We start from the raw sequence: 23,281 nt of genomic DNA, 5'->3' as shown, positions 1-23,281 counted from the left end.
TCTGGTAATTATTTGGCACTCTTTGAAAATGTCCTGTAATAACACTTGTATAGCAGTCTGAAGAGCAACATGTAAAGATATTTAGAAAGGTATTTAGTTTAAAATATGTTGTTATATTCACCTTAAGGTATATGTGGAAATGTACTTGGAGGAGCGATGCAATTCGTTTTTGATGTATGCAGGCCAGAGATAATCATGTTATGTAGCATGAATGAAGATATGTTTGTTATATTTTAATATACTTTTGAAATTTTGACATTGACAGTATTAGAGATTATGCAATAATGAGTGTGCATAGTGAAGGACTGTGAGCCACTGGGATTTTAAACATGTGACATTCAAGCTCCTACATCGTTAGCAACTTATACGTTCTGACAAGTTTACTGTGAATTCTCGCTGTAATTGGGAAAAAAGATGCCTGTTGGTCCTGAACACAACACATACTGCACTTTTTAATAAAGCTATGATGCTGAAAATGTGTATTGTTGTCATATTTGTCTGGATAAAATGAGAACATTTTGCCAGTGTCTGAACTCGAAGTACTTAACACAATGTGGCGCCTTGAAGAATAGTATAGGATTTGGATCATCCTAAAATATTTGTTCACAGATTCATTGTCATCCTTTCTGTAGGTTAGATTGTTATGCCAGTAGATGGCGACAAGTGACTGTCTTTGTTATGCCACCAGCGAGCCAAAAATCATTGATTCATTCACTCACTCAAACCATTCATTAACACACTGAATCTTACGACCAAAACAGTCTTATCTTTATATGGGAAAAATTTAAGGGGGTCTGAATACTTTCCGTACCCACTGTAGTAGTATTCTATTCTAGTATACTATTTCGAATTCATACTTATTATAAGAGTATCATTTTTTCAGCATTTTCCCTTCGTTTTGTGACTTTTCAAACTACAAAATGACAGATCTAAATAGGCTACTGTTTGACTTTCGTCTTCTGAACACACACACACACACACAAAATTTTTTGAAGAGCATTATTAACTAAATAGCTTTGGTTACCATAGACTTCCACTATATGAACCAAAAATAAGACATTTCTTGAAATAACAATTTTATGTTCCATGGAAGAAAGTAAGTCATACAGATTTGGAACGGCATGATGGTGAGTAGGCTAAATGATGACAGTTTTCATTTTGGTGTGAATTATCCCTTAAAAGGATAACGAACCATCAGCACCACTACATTAAAAAATACTTGCGTCTACGGCATTCGGAATAGCATAGTACCTATTTTACTAAAGTCATATCAAGAAAAGTCAGTGTCTGGTAGGCTGAAATACACTGCAACTTGACTACATTTCCCAGACTTCATCCGACACGTTACGTCACTCTTTGCCCAACCCGCAGTTCCTTATGTGGTGGATCCTCCGGACTGAAGCGGAGCGACGCCAGCGACCATGGCAGACACAGAGGACCCGGGTCCAGGCACGACCACTGAGCCGGACACCCCGCGCACAACCCGGCCACACTACGTCTCGTTCAGCGAGACCGTTCAGCCAGCGGTCGGGATGGTGAGCCAACTACTAAGCCAGCAGTCGTCCCTAAAGTTCGACAAAAACATCAAACAGGCCTTCTACAACACGGGAGCGATGATCTTCGTGGCGATCTGTTGCGGAGCAGCCGTGTTGGTCTACTTCATCCTGGAGGCTTTTCTACGGCCGCTGCTTTGGGCAGTGCTGTGCGGCACTTTCCTGCACCCCTTCAAATACTCGCTCGCCCGCCTCGGCCGCTCTTGGCTCAGCAGCCTGCAGGACAACGGCACACCGATAGTGGTTGGGACTCTGTTGGTACCGGTGTGGTGCGTGAACTACGGGGTGGAGACTCTGGGCGGACTGGTCGTAGATCGGCTCAATGTACTGCTGGCAGTTGGGGCCGGTGTACCCCTGCTTTATTTCTTATATCTGTTCTGGAGCGTCATTGGCATGCAGGTGATCCTCAGTCACGTCTGTACTGTCATCTGTCTCGGCCTGGATTGTTTCAGTGCGGCGTGGGTGAGTTCTGTCTGTGTATAATGACATGTGAATGGGACAGAGACACGCCTCCTGTCAGACAATGCGCAGGTGGTATAGTGGTTGTGGGACAGGGACTTATAACTTCACTCCTACATGGATAACAGAATAATTCGAGAATTTATGTATATTTATTAATATTTAGTAGTGAAACTTTTGTAACATTCATAACTGTTTAAACTTATATTGTGTAACAATGTTTGCTAGTGTAATATATGCAGTGTAGTATATATCTTACAGTGTTCAAATTTGTCAAGTGTCACTCTCCCCAGTGCGGCTAAATCATTTTCTGTCAGTGTCGAGCCCCATCATCATGGGGTGTCACATTTTGTCTGCGCCTCTCTTTCATCCGTCAGAGAATCATGTATTTATCTGCCAACCTCTGTATGACCACGTCTGGCTTTGGACAAACTAACCACGTGCAAATATATGTGTATACAAAAGTCTTCATGAACACAACTGGCCATGTTATGTCAACATATCTAGAACTCATGCTTAATATATGAATGGGAATTGGAGCATGACATCCCAAGATGCTAAAAATATGTCCCTTAGGCTACACACACAGGCCAGATAGATCACAAGACATATTTTAAGTTCTTCTAAAATTTACAAGAACTCTACAGGACTAAATTTCACCCTGACATTCAATTGAATGACCTTTTTTTTTTTTTTTACTTCCCTTTAGTGCTTAATTTAATTCTTACAGGTCATGTGATGTCTGTTTTTAGTCCAAATTGTCATCAGCCAAAAAAGCACCATCCAGCAGAACCTTGCGATCATCTCATAACAAGAAAACACTAAGGTGCTGATTTATTCAAGAAGCTGGCAGTGGAACTGACTGTATTTTAAAGGAACGGGAAGGGGGAAAAAAACGATATAATGTTTTGATACTTATGATGTAATTTATGACAGAATTTCTTATTTGGTAGAACAATTCCTTTGACCCACTTAATTGAAGTGTCTATTGATACACCCTCGCAGTGCCTATGAGAGCTGCGAACATACTGAGGGTTTTTGTGATTATAAATAGATCGGTGGCAAATGTTTGGTGCAGGTACAGTGGTTACCAGAGATGCCCATGTGTTCTCTGTCGTTCTCTTTCTCAGGTTGGCACTTTAGTTGTGGGCTACATGTTGGCTGTGGCATTTAAGTGGACACCTGGCATGGAAGGTTACTTGCGTACAATGTCTGTGCCCGTATGGACAGCACTTATTTTCTACCTGGGTAAGACCTTTCTGTTTTGAAACGGTGAATGACTCTTTTTATATTTAGCATTGACCTAAATCCTGTCAATGAAGGAATGCTAAAAATTCTGTATTTTCCCCCAGTTTCTCTGACAGGGTCTTGGCGTGTGCCTGTGTTTGTGGTGGTGGTGTTACTGCTAATAGTGGGTTCTCAGGAGAAGTCTGCTGTACCAGGGAAAGGTGAAGAGGCTGAGGCTCCAGCTCTCACATGTTATACCTCTGTTCCTGATGTCCTCTGACCTTTACTCCTCTGTTCTCTCTGTATAGGTGAGCTCTCTGGTCAGGTGATGTCCTTTGCTGCTAATACAATCTTCATGGCAATCTCCTGCAGTAACATCAGCCATGCTGAAAAGATACAGGAAGAGAAGAGCACCAAAGAACAATGCAGAGGTGACACAAAAAAGATAACAGACCAGTTTTGTCATGTAGCTGTTTGAAGTTATTTGCAGAACTGTTTCCCCTTTTGAGGGAAAATCTGTGGGATTCTGCAGAAATTATTTAAATGTGCAAGATTCTCTGTGGGTCAGGTTATGACTGAATTTTAGCAGTGTGTATATTTTAATTTAATAAGTATATAGTCTGTTTTGCTGCATGTTTCAGAGTGAAGCGTGGCACTATTTTCTTTTACATGTGAGAAGCTCATGATCCGGTGTTTTTAGTGTCTCAGAGCTGTTTGTTTCACAGTGAATGCAACAATCTCTGCATTTGCTAAACGTGCATTTTGGGAGCGCAGTATTCTCCAGTTACATTTTATTTTCATAATCATATAATTTCAGACATTTCTGTGAACACATGAATACAGGATTTTACTAGATTTGTACTGAGAAGCCTTTGTAAACCTGTTGTCATAGAAACTTAGACATCGAAAAGTCTTCCTTGCAGTTTTCCGCCAGCTCTTTATTGTAATTGTACTACTGCAGTGTACAGTAAAATAATTAATCATACTTATGAAATATTTTTTATAGTGGTAATATTATAATAGTAATATATTTCTGTCTCATTATTATTATTATTATTTCTATAGAATTCCACTCAGAGCTATCAGACCTGAGGAATTTCAGACAGTTTCAGTTGGTAAAAAATACTTTATGGTATAAATACTATAAATAAATACTTTATTTATTTTATATCAAAAGTAAATTCACTCAGATACTGATTGAATGTTATGCAATTTTTTGTTTGTTGTGACCATTTTTTTCTTGTGGTATCTAAAAATGTATCAAATGCAGATATTTTTCAAGGTATTGTACTGAGGTTTAGAAATTCCAGTATGGTAACAACAATTCTATCATCATTAGTAAAGAAGATTTCTCCTTTCCCTCACAGACTCGATGGACTCCCCAAAGGGACTCTTTAGCATTCCCTCATCCCAGCGGCGTAGCAGACTAGAGTTCAGGGGTATCCAGCCCAAAGGGAAGGCCAGTGACATTTACTTTGTGCTGCTCGCGTGGGCTATAGTGCTGGTGCAGATCTGGCTCAACCTCTGGATCTTACAGTTACTGCCCATCCCTGTTGGCGGTAAATTTTGTGTTCATGGTCCTAAGGTCAACAAGTTAAGGATAGTATGCATGTTTTCATGTATGGGTGTTATATTTTCCAGTTTGGGTCCTGAAGAAGATGGTTGTCCATTTTGGGATGAAGGACTTCATTGGGCAGACTCTAGTGAAATGGTGGGCCGCTTCTGAGAAGTTTGTGAAAGACAGACAGGATGCTGTGCTGCCTGGACCGATCAAAGGCCTAGCTCAGTTCTTGCTTCGAGTCGACACTAAGGTAATAACTTATATAGATACACACACAGACACACACAAAAGCACTCGCCTGTCTGCTGACCCACTGTCCTTCAAAACACTTGCTTGCTGGTTGTTGTCGCCACATGTGCACATTTATTTTTGGAGGTGACAGGGATCTGTGATTACAAAGAGGAACTGAATGTGGTTGTGGCTTGCTAATTCTCTTTTTTTCTCACACAACTAAGACAAGAAGTATTCATAGCTGACAGCATAAAAGTTATGAAGGTCAGATGTGGATGTTTCATCATTACTTGTAGAGGCATTTGGGAACAAAATAAAATATTCAGTAGAATCTGTTTTCAATGAGAACGAGTAATTCTACAAGAAAATGTTATTAACCTAATAGTTGGAACATGTTTCCTGTCTCTCAAATCAGCTCAAGTACTCAGATCAAATCAAGAGTAATTATTTTTAGTCTGTGCTCAGTGATGTTGCATTTCTAGTTTGGTAGTTTTTGTTTTTTCCATTTATTGTTTGAGGTTTATGACATGATGAAGTCAACTTAAGCCCAAAAATGTACCCACAGTTTCACAATGTCTCTTTTAATTTAATGGGTTTGATCTTTTGGATTGTCTAAAGAGCATGGAAACGCACTGTTGCAGTCAGTCTGGACGAAATCCTACACCTCTAAGAAAGCATTTGCCCACTCCTCCCTGACCCCATAGTAATCCAGTAGAGTAATCCAGTGTCTTCCTTTAGTTTTGCCTTCTCTCATTCTTTCCCATGTTGAGTCACACATGCTCTTGTGAGCAAATGTACTGAAAACATGCAGGGTCCAAAATTATCACTCACCAAAAAGCAAATGAGAGTAAAATTAGCTTGAGAACATAAAACTGTTACTAGCTGGTAGCTGCTGACTTAACAAGGAACTACAACATAATACACGACTTCAGTAAAATTGTTAGAAATATAATCTGACCTTTAATGATATAAGTTACACAAGCAATCCAAGACATACATTTGCTGTGAGTCGTGTGTCTTCTAAGTTTGAGAAATGTAAGATGCATTAATGCCATGTGACTGCACGTACACCACCTTTCAAAAGTTTGGAGTTGGTTAGATTAATGTTTTTAAAGTCTCATATGCTCACCAAGGCTGCATTTATTTGATCATAAATACAGTAAACAGTACCATTGTGAAATACTATTGCAATAAAATGTGTTGGCAAAACTGAATAAAAATTTTTCATTATTATTATCAACAGTTGTGCTGCTTAATATTTTTGTGAAAAACGTTTTTTTCAGGATTCTTTGATCAACAGAAAGTTCAAAAGAACAGCATTTATTTGAAATAGAAATCTTTTGCAACGATACACATCTTTACTGAAAAAAAAAGAAAAGAAAAATACTGACACAAACTTTTGAACAGTAGTGTATGTGGAATATTCATCTCATTAAGTCACCAGAATGAATATACTACAAACAAAAATCATTTGTATTTGTTTTTGTGACAGGTGCAAAGTAAAAACACCTAAATATTACATAAACTAAAACAACAAAACTAAATTTGTTCTCATAACAACAACTACACACACAGTGGGTATAGAAAAGAATCACCCTCCTTTAAAATAATCAAATTTTGTTGCTTTGCAGCCTGAAATGAAGACGGACACCGTTTTTGTTTTATCCAGCTGTATTTATTCAGTGCAGCTTATAATATCCGAGTGAAAGATAAAACACCAACATGTCAGAAAAAATAAAAAAATGAATCACACCCTCCTAAATGACTTGTAAACTCAATCAGGTGTAGCTAATCACCTTCTCAATGGCACACAAAGCCATTTGACTTTCAACTGTGATCAGCTGTGGTCATTTTGATTAACTCAGCTTTCTTGGAGCATTTCAGCCCTTGGTAAGTAGAGCAACTGAAGCAAACAATGGGTGGCAAGGCACTGTCAAAAGATTTCTGGGAGAAAGTTGTGGACAGGCACAAGTCGAGATGGATACAAAAAAATTTCAAAGGCTTTATCAGTGCCTAGAAGCACAGTGAAGTCTATTATTAAGAAGTGGAAGGTATTTGGTACAACACAAGACCCTTCCTGGATCAGGACCAAGAGGCCTACAGCTACAGCAGTTGCAGGAATTTTTGACAAAGAGTGGTCATTGTGTGCATGTGACAACAATATCACAAATTCTCCACAAATGTGGCTTGTATGGGAGGGGTGCAAGAAAAAAGCCACTCCTCAAGAAAGGCCACATGCAGTCACAACTAAAATTGAATTATTCTGGCGGAATCCAATACAGCTCACCATCCAAATAACAGCATTCCTACAGTAAAGCATGGAGGTGGTAATATCCTGTTATGGGGGTGTTTCTCTGCAGCAGGGACTGGAGCACTTGTCAGGATAGAAGAAGAAAAATGGATGGAGTTGAAAAAAGTTGTCAATGGGAAGAAGGTTTACCTTCCAACATGACAATGAGCCAAAGCACACAGCAAAACTGAGCACACAGTGGTTAAAGGAGAAAAAGGTGCATGGCCTAGCCATTGAAAATCTGTGGAATGACTGGAAAGACTGCAGTCCACAAATGCTCACCATCAAGTTTAACTGAACTTGAGCAGTTCTGCAAAGAAGAGTGGGCAAATATTGCAAAGTCTAGATGTGCAAAGTTAATAGAGACATATCCCAACAGACTAAAGGCTGTAATTAAAGCAAAAGGTGGTTCAACAAAATTCTGACACAAAGGGGTGATACTTTTTCCAACTCTGTGATTCTGTTTATTTTTTTCTGATATGTTGGTGTTATATCTTTCACTTGGATGTTACAAGTTGCACTGAGCAAATACAGCTGGATAAAACAAATGCGTCCATCTTCATTTCAGGCTGCAAAGCAACAAAATTTGATTATTTTAAAGGGGTCATGAACTGCATTTTTAAAAATTATTTTATAATGTTCTCTGAAGTGCACTTATAATGTTAGTGTGATTTTACATTTAAAAAAAAACAATTTAGAAGTAATAGAAAATAGCCTATCCAATTTTTGAGGCTCTCTGCAGAACGGTCTGTTTTTATAGGCGGGCTTTCAAGACTCGCAAGTAAATGCCCACTGCTATGATTGGCTAACAGTCTCGCTTATTAAAATAACAGATGGATGCTGCTGTGACGTACTCCGAAAACAACATGGGTCCTTTGCAGGTGTTTTGAGTTGATTAGCTGATTGGCATGTCACCATATTCTAATTTGTTGAGATAGTGAATTGGTGGGTTTTTGTTAAATGTGAGCCAAAATCATCACAATTAAAAGAACCAAAGACTTAAACTACTTCAGTCTGTGTGCACTGAATTTATTTAATACACGAGTTTCACAATTTGAGTTGAATTACTGAAATGAACTTTTCCACGACATTCTAATTTGAGATGCACCTGTAATATATATATATATATATATAAAAAACACAATACCTTTATATCACCATCATATTGTTCACAAGAATGAAAGGAGGTAAAAAATAAAAAAAAGATGAGGACACTCACACGAGGACAATCATAGCATCATAGCAGATCTGACTTTTTTCCTGATAAAGCCCACCACGTCACACCTTGTCTTGCTCAATATGAATCTCTTCTTGTAACTTCAGTGTCTGGTCTGTTTTTGCCTTCAAACCACGTTGATGTTTGCTGCTTTCCTGCATACTGATTGGTTGTTTCTAATAACCGTTTGTCTCTCTGTCTCCCTCCTCAAAGCTCTGGCATTGGCTTAACAAGCAGGTAAATCATTTGTGCTGGCAGGTGTACAAGAGAAAGAAAGAACAAAGGGGAAGAGAATGAAAGAATGACAGTGTGAGCTCCCATTAAAAGCTTTAGAGCAGGGTTCCTCAAATCTTGTCCTGGAGGGCCAATGCGCTGCAGAGTTTAGCTCCAACCCTGATCAAAGTCACCTGCCTGTGATTTTCTAATGATCCCAAAGACATTGATTAGCATTGATTAACATGCTCAGGTGTGTTTGATTAGGGTTAGAGCTAAACTCTGCAGGAAAGTGGATTTCGTGGTCCAGATTTGAGGATCCCTGCTTTAGAGTGATGCTTCCCCCTCTCCACTTCACCCCTTCATCTTTGAGCTCTGCTTAGCTCACTGGCTTATGGCTGTTCCTGCTGTGTGGCACTTTGTGCTGTGGAAAGGAGCGTGTGACTCTGAATGTGATTGAAATACTGACATACTAAGAAGTCAGAAGAAATGCAGAACAAAACCTGAGAAAGTCCACCACGGTCTCTTCCACAGCTCTAGATGTGTGCTAGGCTGATTGTTTTCAGAGTGTGTGAGATGCATGTAGGGCGAGAACAGACAGTGGGAATGGAGGTTTGGGTGAAGGGATGCTTTGGTCTGTTGAGACCAAGGCTGGTGGTGTGACTGAGTTTTTCAGGTGTGGGTGGGTTTGGTAAAGGGCTTTTCTTCTGAGTAGGCACACAAGCTTTGCTCCAGGAACTAGTGAGCGGCCTACTGCCCTCTGAGGTAGAAGTGATAATCTTAGGAGTGACTGATTTGCAGCACTCTACATAGGAAACTCTGCACACCACATAATTAAAATGATTAAAAGTGACATTTATAATGTTATTAACTAAATAAATGCTGTTCTTTTGAACTAGTATCTATTCACTGAACAATCCTTAAAAATGGTTTCATGGTTTTGACAAAAATATGAACTGTTTTCAACAATGATAATAATAAGAAATGTTTCTTGAGTACCAAATCAGCATATTAGACTGGTTTCTGAAGGATCATGTGGCACTGAAGACTGGATTAATGGCTGCTGAAGTTTAAAATATGAAAATAAAAAACAGTTATTTTGAACTGTAATAATATTTTACAAAATTGCTGCATTTTTGATCCATTAAATGCAGCCTTGATGAGCCAACCACAATTTTTTTTTGTACAGAAGTGTATATTTCTCTAGCGTCGTCTGCCATCTTAAGTTTATATTGCTGCAATGCATTATGGGAATTCTGTATCATATGGAACTAATGGCTTAATAGCAGAGATTTCACTCACAGAGTGTTCACCATAATGTTCCAAATTTAAGCCTTTTAAACGCGGATTCCATGTCCTTTTGTGCATAATTATTTGTATGTTGTTTCAAAGTTTCAAATGTCTGTAATCTTTGTATTAATTTGTAATAGCTTCTGAAACAACTTTCCTTGTCTGACATCACCAATATAAGTCTTCAGAATGTTCTGTCAAAGAATATTTGTTCTGTTGTTTGTTTGTTTTCTGATTGTAAATGTTCCATGTACAGTAGCATCTCTTGGGTTGTGTCAGATTAAGATGAGTCTGCCTGTGGCTCAACAGGAGCAGATGGTGAAGAAGTTATTTTCAGGTCTGATAGTATGTCCCTCCCCTCAGGAATCCTGCAGCATTTGCCAGCATTGCTTTTAACCTGCATATTCGGCTTTAAAGTTTTGGAGAAGGAGTGATTCTGTTCTTTTAGTCTTCAGTCTTTTTCAGTTTCCTTAACAGAGTAAACTTTGTACTAATCCGTCATCAACATTACCAGGTTTGTGTGTGATGTTAACATTTAGCACTACCGAAACAAGGGAACAGGATTAGACATGCAAGTGCCGCCCGCAGGGCCGAAAGAAGCTGGGTGAGCAGAGAAACTGAGTCCACCTGCCAAAAACAAAAACATGCCCACCTCCTCCTGTTTACAACCCTTTTCCTGGCAAGATGATCATCAGTGGTGCTGTTAGCTCATTCACTCAGCGGAGAGTCTTGCTTAGTCGTCCAACAGGTTAGCAGGTGTCAGAGCGGTTTTTCAACAGAATGTTTACTATTAATATTTTCACAGGGTTATGTCTAAAAAGGCAAATAAGGCTGCATAACTGAACTTCTCTGAAGCTCAGATCTGATCCATGGATCCTCTGTTAAGTTTTTAAAGGAATACTTCACCCCAAAAATGTATTTTAATCTTAGTGGTGCTGTTAGCTCATTCACTCAGCGGAGAGTCTTGCTTAGTCGTCCAACAGGTTAGCAGGTGTCAGAGCGGTTTTTCAACAGAATGTTTACTATTAATATTTTCACAGGGTTATGTCTAAAAAGGCAAATAAGGCTGCATAACTGAACTTCTCTGAACTGAACTGAACTGAACTGAACTTCTGAAGTTTTTAAAGGAATACTTCACCCCAAAAATGTATTTTAATCTTAATTTCTGTCTCTTCCTCACACAAAGCAATTGCATGGCTTGAGAAGGAAAGCATAGTAATTTTCATTGTTGGGTGAACTGTATTGTTTCACTGAAAGAGGTGAGCTTTTAAAAAAAAATTGTATAGAACCAAAGAACACAACTTTGTTCCTCAGGTTTGGCAGAGGGAAGCAGGTTTCTGTGTTGTCACACACTTGCATGAATGATCAGATTTGTTTCGTTGAAACTGATCTCTCTTTCTCTCTCTCTTTCATTTCTTTGCAGATGATAGTGTGGCTGGAGCGCTCTTTGGATAAGCTGATCAGTATTTTCATAATCTTCCTGCTGGTAACTGGCACACTGCTCATGGCCTTGCTGCTCACAGCTATGGTACCGTGTTTCCAAACCACTGCCCTTGGGCTGATTATTCCACTGCGTGACAGACGTGATCCGTGACTGATCCCACGTGCCGTACACATCATCTCTCACCAATGATATTTCTGTTCACAGATGCACCAAGAGAGTGTTCATATCATTGAGGTCACCAGTAACCTGATCAACGAGACCGTGTCCAACCACCCAGAGTGGGCCAAGTAAGTTGAAACACACACTTATCATACACTGGATTTTAGTTAGAAATGTTGCACAATCAACTGTTTGTGTGTGTGTGTGTGTTGTGTAGTTGGCTCCCAGAGGCCCAAGTTATCCAGAAGGCTCTAAACTCTGCTGCTACAAATGTTTACCAACATGGGAGAGAATGGATCACACATAAGGTCAGAATTACAGTTTACTGTACTGTTGAAGACTACATGAAACGACATTCATAACAAATTTAAAGAGACGGATAAAATTAATGGTGAAATTACAAAAACATGACAAAAAAGCACCAATGTACCATAGCAGTAATCCATATGAATCTGGGGCTATATTCCAAGACTTCTGAAGTAATATGATTGCTTTGTGTGAGAAACAGGTTGAAAGTTATTAACTGAAAATGTTCCCTTGTGTCACTGCCCTCAAATGTAATTTGTGTCATTTGAATACGCCATTATGGAAAAGAAGTTCACTTTAGCATAGGCTACTTTTAAAAAGAGTACTAATTACAGAAATAATATACTTTAAAAAATATACATAACTGTGTGCTGAATGTAATGTTTTTGGACACTTAATTGCATGTTAATTGCAATTAAATAAGTATTGTATGTATTATAGTTTGGATATATATTAAATGCAAGTAGCTGAACTTTAGAGTGCTTTTTTTGATCCCCTTAACATCTTTATATGTAATTTTATAATGACTTATTTTGTCTTTGAAATATTGTTAAAGTGTACTGCTGAATGTAATGAAAAAGAATTTATGGTAAATTTGAAAAAATTAAGTTTGATTTTGTTCATACCTTTAACCTTTTATGCTTTATGTCTTTGTAAAGCTGAATAAGCATTTATTATGTGGGTGTTTTTGTGTATGTGTGCATTGTAGCTTCATAAGATGTTGGGTGATAAAGTAAACAACACGGCTGTGATCGAGAAACAAGTTCTGGAACTGTGGGACCGTCTCTATCAGTCCTGGATTGTGAAGGTAATAACAAAACCTTACTCAATTACACACATTCACTGACTTATTGGTTTTTATTGTTGGTGTATTCCAGTCTGTGTTTTTGTGTTGTAGAACGTGACTCACACTGGGCGACACCGTGGACACAAGCTACATATGCACAGGCAGAACAGCTGGCTGGGGGACATACTGGACTGGCAGGACCTCGCCTCATTTGTGCAGGAGAATATCGAGACGCTGCTCTCGGTTAGGCTCCAGTGTGTTTATGTGTGGTGGGGAGTGTCTTTATTTGACAGATTGATGAATATGTTGTCTTCTGCGCTAGATATTGGAGTCTCTGTGGGTTGTGATGAGTCGAAATGTGGGCTTGCTGATATCCACAACAACCACGCTGCTCACCATACTGTTCCACAGCGGCACCGCACTGCTCAACTTTGCCCTGTCTCTGGTAATACACACATACACAATCGGATTGATGGAATTGGATTTTAGAGGTGGTTTTAAATATTTGTTGTTTCTCTGAATGCATAGGTGATTTTCCTAACCACACTTTTTTACCTGCTGAGCTCCAGTGGTGAATACTATAAACCTGTGAAATGGGTTATCAGCCTCACACCCCTCTCCCAACCTGGACCCTCTTCAAACATTATCGGACAGTCTGTGGAAGAGGCCATCAGGTACACATGTCCATGTGGAGCTTTGGTTTGTCTCAAAGACCCCCCAATATCCAACACAATATTCTAAGGCCCTCAATAGAATATAATATTAACAGAGCTATAGCTATAAAACTATATTATTAACAGAAGCTGGGTGTGTCGGTATAGGTAAATTAATTATTTTTAGCATTTTAATTATATTTTTTAGCATTTATTTAAATCATCCTGCAGCCCCCTTGGAATTTTGCTGAGTCCCCCTGGTTGAGGACCACTGCCTTAAAGGGGTAGTTAAAGTAAAATACAAGCATGTCCCCACAAGCAATAATTTTGACTCGTCCATCAGTTTGTACAAGTAAAGGCAATAATTTGTGTACCGTAATGCACTTACAATGGAAGTCTATATGAAGATTATACAGGAGGGAAGCAGAAAAGTGATATTATAGTGATAGTTCACCCAAAAAAAAAATCAGAAAGAAAGAAAATCCTGTCATCATTTATTCACCCTCATGTCATTCCAGACCTATATTACTTGCTTTCTTCTGTGGAACACAAAAGATACTTTGACATTTTTTTTATTTTTTTTTGGTCAATAGAGTGAAAGTCAATGGGGTCCAATGTGTTTTTTTTTGTTCCAAAATATCATTTTTTGTGTGTTCTGTGGAAGAAAGAAATTTGTACAGGTTTGGAATAACACAAGGGTGAGTAAATGACTTTTGGGTGAACTATCCCGTATCCCGTTGACACCAGTAAAAGACACTGCACTTTGTATTCACCACAAGAGGGCAAGACTGCTCTGCTTTTTCTGCCATTTTGCCATTTGAACAGATCATTTAAGCGAAATCATGACTGGAACTGAAATGGAGTGTAATTGACTGGTAAATAATATGCAGGTTAAAAATTTGGAGGTTTCATCTGCAGGTTAGGGTGACCCAGAAAATAGAGAATGAATGGGGTCACAAATCTGTGGAACACTGTGGTGTTCTTAAGCATGATGCTTAACTCAAGGTTTCTCCAGTAAAAAATAGCATAATGTAATTTGCTTGGATAAAAACATGTTACATTCACAGTCACACTTTTCCCTTCATAGACAATGGCAGAATCTGTAAGCCTTTACCTGATAGATATTGGAGTCTCTGTGGGTGGTGATGAGTCGAAATGTTGGCTTGCTGATATCCACAACAACCACGCTGCTCACCGTTCTGTTCCACAGCGGCACCGCACTGCTCAACTTTGCCCTGTCTCTGGTAATGCACACAGACACAATTGGATTGATGGGATTGGATATTTGTGGTTGATTTAAATATTCATTGTTTCTCTGGATGCATAGGTGATTTTCCTGACCACACTTTTTTACCTGCTGAGCTCCAGTGGCGAATACTATAAACCTGTGAAATGGGTTATCAGCCTCACACCCCTCTCCCAACCTGGACCCTCTTCAAACATTATAGGACAGTCTGTGGAAGAGGCCATCAGGTACACCATGTCCATGTGGATCTTTGGTTTGTCTCAAATACCCCCCAGTGTCCAACACAATATTCAATATAATATAATATTAACAGAGCTGTAACTATAAAAATAAGTGATAATATATATAGGCCTATATATCAGTGGTGTGCGGTGGCGCTCCAAAATGAGGAGGCATCTTTTTAAAAAAAAAAATTTTTTATCAAATGTAAATTCATGTCCCAGTCACATTTTCTTGGTTAAATGAACATTACTTGCACTATCAGAAAAAAAAAAAAAATCTAACGCCCGTGATAATATATATTAACAGAAGCTGGGAGTGTCTGTATAGGTAAATTAATCATTTTTAGCATTTTAATTAAGTTTGATTATTTTAATATGTTTAAATCATCCTGCAGCCACCTTGGAAGTTTGCGGAGGTCCCCTAGTGGGCCCCGGCCCCTGGTTGAGAACCACAGCCTTAAAGGGATATTAAAAGTAAAATACAAGCATGTCCCCACTAGTAATAACTCTTGACTCGTCCATCAGTTTGTAAAAGCAAAGGCAATAATTTGTAATGCACTTGCAGTAGAAGTCTATATATACAGGAGAGAAGCAGAAATGTGATATTATAGAGATTTAACCCAAAAAAAAAGAAAAAAGAAAATCTTGTCATCATTTACTCAACCTCATGTCATTCCAGATGTGTATAATTTGCTTTCTTCTGTGGAACACAAAAAGAAGATTTTTTTTTCCATAGAGTGAAAGTCAGTTGGGTCGAATGTTGTTGTTTTTTTCCAAAATATATTTTTTGTGTTCTGTAGAAGAAAGAAATTTGTACAGGATTGGAATGACACTAGGGTGAGTAAATGATTATTGGCTGAACTATGCCATTAACACCAGGAAAATATACTGTACTTCGTGATCACCACAAGAGGGCAAGACTGTTCTGCTTTTTCTGCCATTTTGCCATTTGAACAGATCATTTAAGCGAAATCATGACTGGAACTGAAATGGAGTGTAATTGACTGGTAAATAATATGCAGGTTAAAAATTTGGAGGTTTCATCTGCAGGTTAGGGTGACCCAGAAAATAGAGAATGAATGGGGTCACAAATCTGTGGAACACTGTGGTGTTCTTAAGCATGATGCTTAACTCAAGGTTTCTCCAGTAAAAAATAGCATAATGTAATTTGCTTGGATAAAAACATGTTACATTCACAGTCACACTTTTCCCTTCATAGACAATGTCAGAAGCTGTGAAAGTGAAATGAGGAGAGGAATTCACTGTTTCCTAACTCAGCTCAGTGTGTGTGCTGATGCTGCCGTCACCCAGAATGCACAAAGATGTTCCATTAGACCCATTTTCATGAGCGCTATCACAGAGAGACTGATTCACTCTGATTCCAGTCAGTATTAGACTAACTGAGGGGAGAAAAGCCCTTTGTGTTTCTGCTGTCTTATACTGTTTTCTGTACACAGGGGTGTGTTTGATGCCTCTCTGAAGATGGCTGGATTCTATGGACTTTATACTTGGCTTACACACACAATATTTGGCATCAACATTGTCTTCATCCCCTCAGGTAAGACTAAAGCAGACAGATATAAAAGACTCTCCTCTTCCTGTCTTCAGCATGTTTCACACCACATGTTCTGCATGTTCACTAGTGTCTCTGATGCGGCTCTGAACAGAAAATATCAGATTTCTGGATGTTGTCTTGGAGTATTTCTGTTAATAACTGCCAGAAATTTATTATTATCTTACAATAAAATATTATATGTATGGTCTGTTGTGAATCTAATGAAGTAATGGGATCACATTAAAAAAAGGCTCAGTTAAAACTCTGCCTGCCACTGCTTATGCACAATGTGAATACTGTAACCTGTAAATATGGGCGACAAAATGAATTGTTTATTTACATGTGGTGTAAAACAGTCCTTGCTGTTCATTTTGTTGTGTGCACTACCTTTAATAAATATATATATTTTTTTAAAGAAATTAATAGAAATGAATACTTATGCAAGGGTGCATTTAATTGATCAACAGTTAAAGACATTTATTACGTTACAAAAGATTTCTGTTTCAAATAAATGCTGTTCTTTTGAATTTTCTATTCATCAAGGTATCCTGAAAAAATATATCATGGTTTCCACAAAATTACTATTCTGTTTTCAGCTTTTGTTTATAATAAGAAATGTTTCTTGAAGCTTATTAGAATGATTTCTGAAGGATCATGTGACACTTGCTCTCGGTTAGGCTCCAGTGTGTGTTTATGTGTGGTGGGGAGTGTCTTTATTTGACAGATTGATGAATATGTTGTCTTCTGCGCTAGATATTGGAGTCTCTGTGGGTGGTGATGAGTCGAAATGTTGGCTTGCTGATATCCACAACAACCACGCTGCTCACCGTTCTGTTCCACAGCGGCACCGCACTGCTCAACTTTGCCCTGTCTCTGGTAATGCACACAGACACAATTGGATTGATGGGATTGGATATTTGTGGTTGATTTAAATATTCATTGTTTCTCTGGATGCATAGGTGATTTTCCTGACCACACTTTTTTACCTGCTGAGCTCCAGTGGCGAATACTATAAACCTGTGAAATGGGTTATCAGCCTCACACCCCTCTCCCAACCTGGACCCTCTTCAAACATTATAGGACAGTCTGTGGAAGAGGCCATCAGGTACACCATGTCCATGTGGATCTTTGGTTTGTCTCAAATACCCCCCAGTGTCCAACACAATATTCAATATAATATAATATTAACAGAGCTGTAACTATAAAAATAAGTGATAATATATATAGGCCTATATATCAGTGGTGTGCGGTGGCGCTCCAAAATGAGGAGGCATCTTTTTAAAAAAAAAAATTTTTTATCAAATGTAAATTCATGTCCCAGTCACATTTTCTTGGTTAAATGAACATTACTTGCACTATCAGAAAAAAAAAAAAAATCTAACGCCCGTGATAATATATATTAACAGAAGCTGGGAGTGTCTGTATAGGTAAATTAATCATTTTTAGCATTTTAATTAAGTTTGATTATTTTAATATGTTTAAATCATCCTGCAGCCACCTTGGAAGTTTGCGGAGGTCCCCTAGTGGGCCCCGGCCCCTGGTTGAGAACCACAGCCTTAAAGGGATATTAAAAGTAAAATACAAGCATGTCCCCACTAGTAATAACTCTTGACTCGTCCATCAGTTTGTAAAAGCAAAGGCAATAATTTGTAATGCACTTGCAGTAGAAGTCTATATATACAGGAGAGAAGCAGAAATGTGATATTATAGAGATTTAACCCAAAAAAAAAGAAAAAAGAAAATCTTGTCATCATTTACTCAACCTCATGTCATTCCAGATGTGTATAATTTGCTTTCTTCTGTGGAACACAAAAAGAAGATTTTTTTTTCCATAGAGTGAAAGTCAGTTGGGTCGAATGTTGTTGTTTTTTTCCAAAATATATTTTTTGTGTTCTGTAGAAGAAAGAAATTTGTACAGGATTGGAATGACACTAGGGTGAGTAAATGATTATTGGCTGAACTATGCCATTAACACCAGGAAAATATACTGTACTTCGTGATCACCACAAGAGGGCAAGACTGTTCTGCTTTTTCTGCCATTTTGCCATTTGAACAGATCATTTAAGCGAAATCATGACTGGAACTGAAATGGAGTGTAATTGACTGGTAAATAATATGCAGGTTAAAAATTTGGAGGTTTCATCTGCAGGTTAGGGTGACCCAGAAAATAGAGAATGAATGGGGTCACAAATCTGTGGAACACTGTGGTGTTCTTAAGCATGATGCTTAACTCAAGGTTTCTCCAGTAAAAAATAGCATAATGTAATTTGCTTGGATAAAAACATGTTACATTCACAGTCACACTTTTCCCTTCATAGACAATGTCAGAAGCTGTGAAAGTGAAATGAGGAGAGGAATTCACTGTTTCCTAACTCAGCTCAGTGTGTGTGCTGATGCTGCCGTCACCCAGAATGCACAAAGATGTTCCATTAGACCCATTTTCATGAGCGCTATCACAGAGAGACTGATTCACTCTGATTCCAGTCAGTATTAGACTAACTGAGGGGAGAAAAGCCCTTTGTGTTTCTGCTGTCTTATACTGTTTTCTGTACACAGGGGTGTGTTTGATGCCTCTCTGAAGATGGCTGGATTCTATGGACTTTATACTTGGCTTACACACACAATATTTGGCATCAACATTGTCTTCATCCCCTCAGGTAAGACTAAAGCAGACAGATATAAAAGACTCTCCTCTTCCTGTCTTCAGCATGTTTCACACCACATGTTCTGCATGTTCACTAGTGTCTCTGATGCGGCTCTGAACAGAAAATATCAGATTTCTGGATGTTGTCTTGGAGTATTTCTGTTAATAACTGCCAGAAATTTATTATTATCTTACAATAAAATATTATATGTATGGTCTGTTGTGAATCTAATGAAGTAATGGGATCACATTAAAAAAAGGCTCAGTTAAAACTCTGCCTGCCACTGCTTATGCACAATGTGAATACTGTAACCTGTAAATATGGGCGACAAAATGAATTGTTTATTTACATGTGGTGTAAAACAGTCCTTGCTGTTCATTTTGTTGTGTGCACTACCTTTAATAAATATATATATTTTTTTAAAGAAATTAATAGAAATGAATACTTATGCAAGGGTGCATTTAATTGATCAACAGTTAAAGACATTTATTACGTTACAAAAGATTTCTGTTTCAAATAAATGCTGTTCTTTTGAATTTTCTATTCATCAAGGTATCCTGAAAAAATATATCATGGTTTCCACAAAATTACTATTCTGTTTTCAGCTTTTGTTTATAATAAGAAATGTTTCTTGAAGCTTATTAGAATGATTTCTGAAGGATCATGTGACACTGAAGACTGGAGGAATGGCTGCTGAAAATTCAGCTTTGCCATCACAGGAATAAAATACATTTTAAAGTATATTAAAATAATAAACAGTTATTTTAAATTGAAATAATATTTCACAATATTCTTGAATTTTTGATTTGAGCATAAGAGACTTTAAACATGAAAAAAATCGTACTGACCCCAAATTTATATATATTCTCATTTTCGCCTTGCCTCTCTATCTTTCTCTCTCTGCAGCAATGGCAGCTATCTTAGGTGCAGTGCCATTTTTGGGGACGTACTGGGCGGCACTGCCAGCGGTGTTGGATTTGTGGTTGGCACAGGGGGAGGGAGTCAAAGCTCTGCTGCTGCTCTTCTGCCATCTGCTGCCAACATACTTCGTTGACACGGCAATTTACTCTGATATATCAGGGTGTGTTTGACTTCTTATACTTGTAAAAATACACTACTTGATTTTTTTACGGTCCTTCTGTGGTGTCCAAATTTGGTTGAATGTCAACCAAACATTATTACAGCTTAAAGCGACAGTTTACCATTTTGTCCTTATTCACTAACCCAGAATATTTCTCTTTGATTGTGTGTTTATATGTGTGTTGAGAATGTGATTTTATCTATCAGCAACATTTGTTCTCATCTTGTTTGTATATATTTGAATACCACACCCTCCCATAATTTGCATGAATATAATTATTTGTATGTGCAGAGGTGGACACCCGTATTTAACCGGCCTCGCGGTAGCAGGTGGCGCATACTATTTAGGTTTGGAGGGTGCCATATTTGGGCCCATCCTGCTGTGCATACTGGTGGTGGCGTCTAACATCTACAGAGCCATGCTAATGAGCCCTAGCAGCAGTCAGCCAACACCAGTGCAGAGCCACTTCCCTGTACATCATGGCAGGTGATACAATCTTTTATCTGTCTCTATTAACTACTTTTTCATTGTAATCATCATTCAAACTTTTTTCTCTTCAATTCTCAGGTCATTCGCAGAAACCCCAATGCAGCTGAAGAAAAGCGATGAATGAAAGAGACGTTTGAGCAGCCTGTTACACTTGTTAACAGCACCCCCTTCTCTGGTGTATCCCACAGACTATAAAAGAGGGCAGTCTTTCAATATCTTCACCCTAAGAGATCTCACAGCAACAGAAGCGCTACATTCTCTGCAAATGTGGCTTTCATAGCACATAGAATAATGATGCCCCTTGATGTCGACCTCTGTGCTAACAGTTCATTTAGCACCGTGATGCTAAATTTGGGTAATGCTGGGATGCCAGGTTCAAAAAAGCAATGCTGCTTGCACACTCCAGTGCAAAGTTCAGTTAGCACGCCTGTGCGTTGTCTAGCACTGTACTGGTGAATTATGCTATTGCCGCAATGCTAGCATTAGTTAGCACACTAACAATACTACGTTTACATTGTGCTTTACTGTAACAATTCACCAGGGTCCAAATCAACAGACCATGTTTTTAGCCTATAGATCACTGATGTTTTTTTTTTGTTTATCTGGTTGTACTGATTATTTATCCCATATTGTGGATGTGTTTGGCACTGTTGTCATGTAAATGGTTGTTTGTGTAAATGATTTTACTTTCAGATTTTACTATTCAAACACCTGTTTAAAAGTGTTATATCTTTCTGTTTTCATACATATACAGTCTATCTTCCTGCAGAGATTAGTCCCAACAGGATGATCTCCAGGAGTAGGACTGAGCAACGCTGACCTATACAAATGTTCTTATTCAGGCAGAGGAGTGTTTATGAACAAATTCTATCTTGGACTATAACAATGTGAAACTAACTTAAACTAGTCTGAGTGTCTGCATCACACAGTTCTATATTTGTTCATATTCACATTACCTCAAGCATCTTAATTAAGTACATTGCTACAAAGTACATTGCAATATTTATGTACTACTGTTTCTTACATACGCATTTCTTTAGCTGTTTGGATTTTATTTCACTTCTATTGCAGAGCTTTCTGCTTAGGAAGGATGTTAAAATCCCTGTTTTTTATTAATGTATATTGTTATTCCTCTTTGTGCATACAGTACAGTACAGTTCAGTGCTCAAACATTATAAATAATCATCTTTTAACCAGTTAAAAGAGATATACAGTAGTTTAAGTAGAGCTAAAGGCAAAGAGAATGACCAAATGCTGCTGGCAGAAATGATATCAGCTTGTTTATAGGAGAGCCTGTATGTCAAGCTTGAAAACATTGCACTGAATTGATAAAGTACTCTGTGAGTAGTATTATTACTGTTACTATTACTGTTATTTTTTTTGCTCTTTATTTTGGCTAGGTTATTCACATGTTCTGTTAAAGACATCACTGAAGAGTGAAAGTGGATGCACTTTTTTCGGTTCATGCTAAATAGGAGAAATATGATTTATATTTAATTGTTTTAATAGCTATATGTGAAAAGAAAAAAAAGCATGGTTTTATTTTTTTTATGTGAAATACAAAAAAAGACTTTGTTTTGTTCATACACAGCACTATTCAATTGTTTTAATAAAACTGGTTGAATTTTTTAACTGGGTACATCTGTATATGCTGTCTTTCTGGATGTGTAAAATTTAATTATGTTTTATCGGTCTCCTTTAGGGAATTGGATGTTGCAACCCACTGGATATATTTTAGGCATTAGAGAATGCTGATCTTAAACCTCTGAGGATTCACGTTCAAATGATTGACGTTCAGAGCGTACATTATACTTCGATCAATAAGTAACTTTACTTTGTGTTTTAGGTATCTGGACTGACTGCTGTAAAATACAACTATTTTACATAAAGAAAAATACCATGGGCTTTTGAGGTGTTTGAATGTCAGTGTCCACAAAACAGAACAGAAGCAGCATACGTTAAAGCAGTTTCAGGCCAGCAATCTCACCAGACTGCAGCAGCATACGTGACAGCTAGGGCTGGGAAGCTGCACACATTTAAATTCACGAAAATAAACTGAAAGAAAACGAGTCGGTACTGATCATATGAATTTTAGGATGCAGCCTTCCGTTTGAGAAGCACTATTCACCTCCCTCATGCTCGCTAAAAGCTGTAATTACGAGAGTTGTGAGATAAAATATTATTTTCATTTTTATATTTTTATTACAATTCGCCTACCTCGTGCTCGCTAAAAGTGATTAGAAGTCTGATTAGTTTCCTGATTCGGATAGATAGTTTTAATGAACCAGTTTAAAAAAAACGAGTCAGAGGTTATTTTAGGTGGAACGACAGAATAGATCATGACGTCATCGAGTGTCTTGATCTTATTACCATATAAAATACTATTTTTTAAAACATTTCTATCAGCCAATGATAATTATAAAAGAAAACGTGACGATCATAGATCAGTGGCCGAGAGCGCATCTGATTTGACAGATAAACCACGAGCTCTATCAGTTATTAATGTTCTGGTTATTTTGTTTCAGTGTACAGTTTGTTAATATTGGGCAAAGCATAGCATACAGTCAAAGTAAACTTCATCATTCAGCTGAACTGTGCACATTTATTTTAGACACTTCATGTCATGTTGAATTCATGTGATAAATGCATGTCCCT

General features: G+C 38.0%; 1 protein-coding gene across 1 annotated transcript; it reads left to right on the top strand.

The window, feature by feature from the left end:
* Positions 1–1,189: 1,189 nt before the first annotated feature.
* On the top strand, positions 1,190–21,988 carry LOC107723436 (transmembrane protein 245-like). The gene is made up of 18 exons (XM_016532048.1): positions 1,190–2,015; positions 3,143–3,260; positions 3,365–3,460; positions 3,548–3,670; positions 4,607–4,798; positions 4,881–5,050; positions 8,751–8,774; positions 11,464–11,568; positions 11,689–11,771; positions 11,861–11,951; positions 12,659–12,757; positions 12,848–12,979; positions 14,511–14,633; positions 14,717–14,862; positions 16,314–16,414; positions 19,963–20,137; positions 20,429–20,623; positions 20,705–21,988. Exons 1-18 carry the CDS (start codon positions 1,422–1,424, stop codon positions 20,748–20,750), a joined length of 2,613 nt encoding a protein of 870 aa, XP_016387534.1. The 5' UTR covers positions 1,190–1,421; the 3' UTR covers positions 20,751–21,988.
* The last annotated feature ends 1,293 nt before the right edge of the window (positions 21,989–23,281 follow it).

Source organism: Sinocyclocheilus rhinocerous, unplaced genomic scaffold (assembly GCF_001515625.1).
Source record: "Sinocyclocheilus rhinocerous isolate Xijiao unplaced genomic scaffold, SAMN03320098_v1.1 scaffold241, whole genome shotgun sequence".
NCBI lineage: Eukaryota > Metazoa > Chordata > Actinopteri > Cypriniformes > Cyprinidae > Sinocyclocheilus > Sinocyclocheilus rhinocerous.
This window is presented reverse-complemented; position numbering and strand designations above follow the sequence as displayed.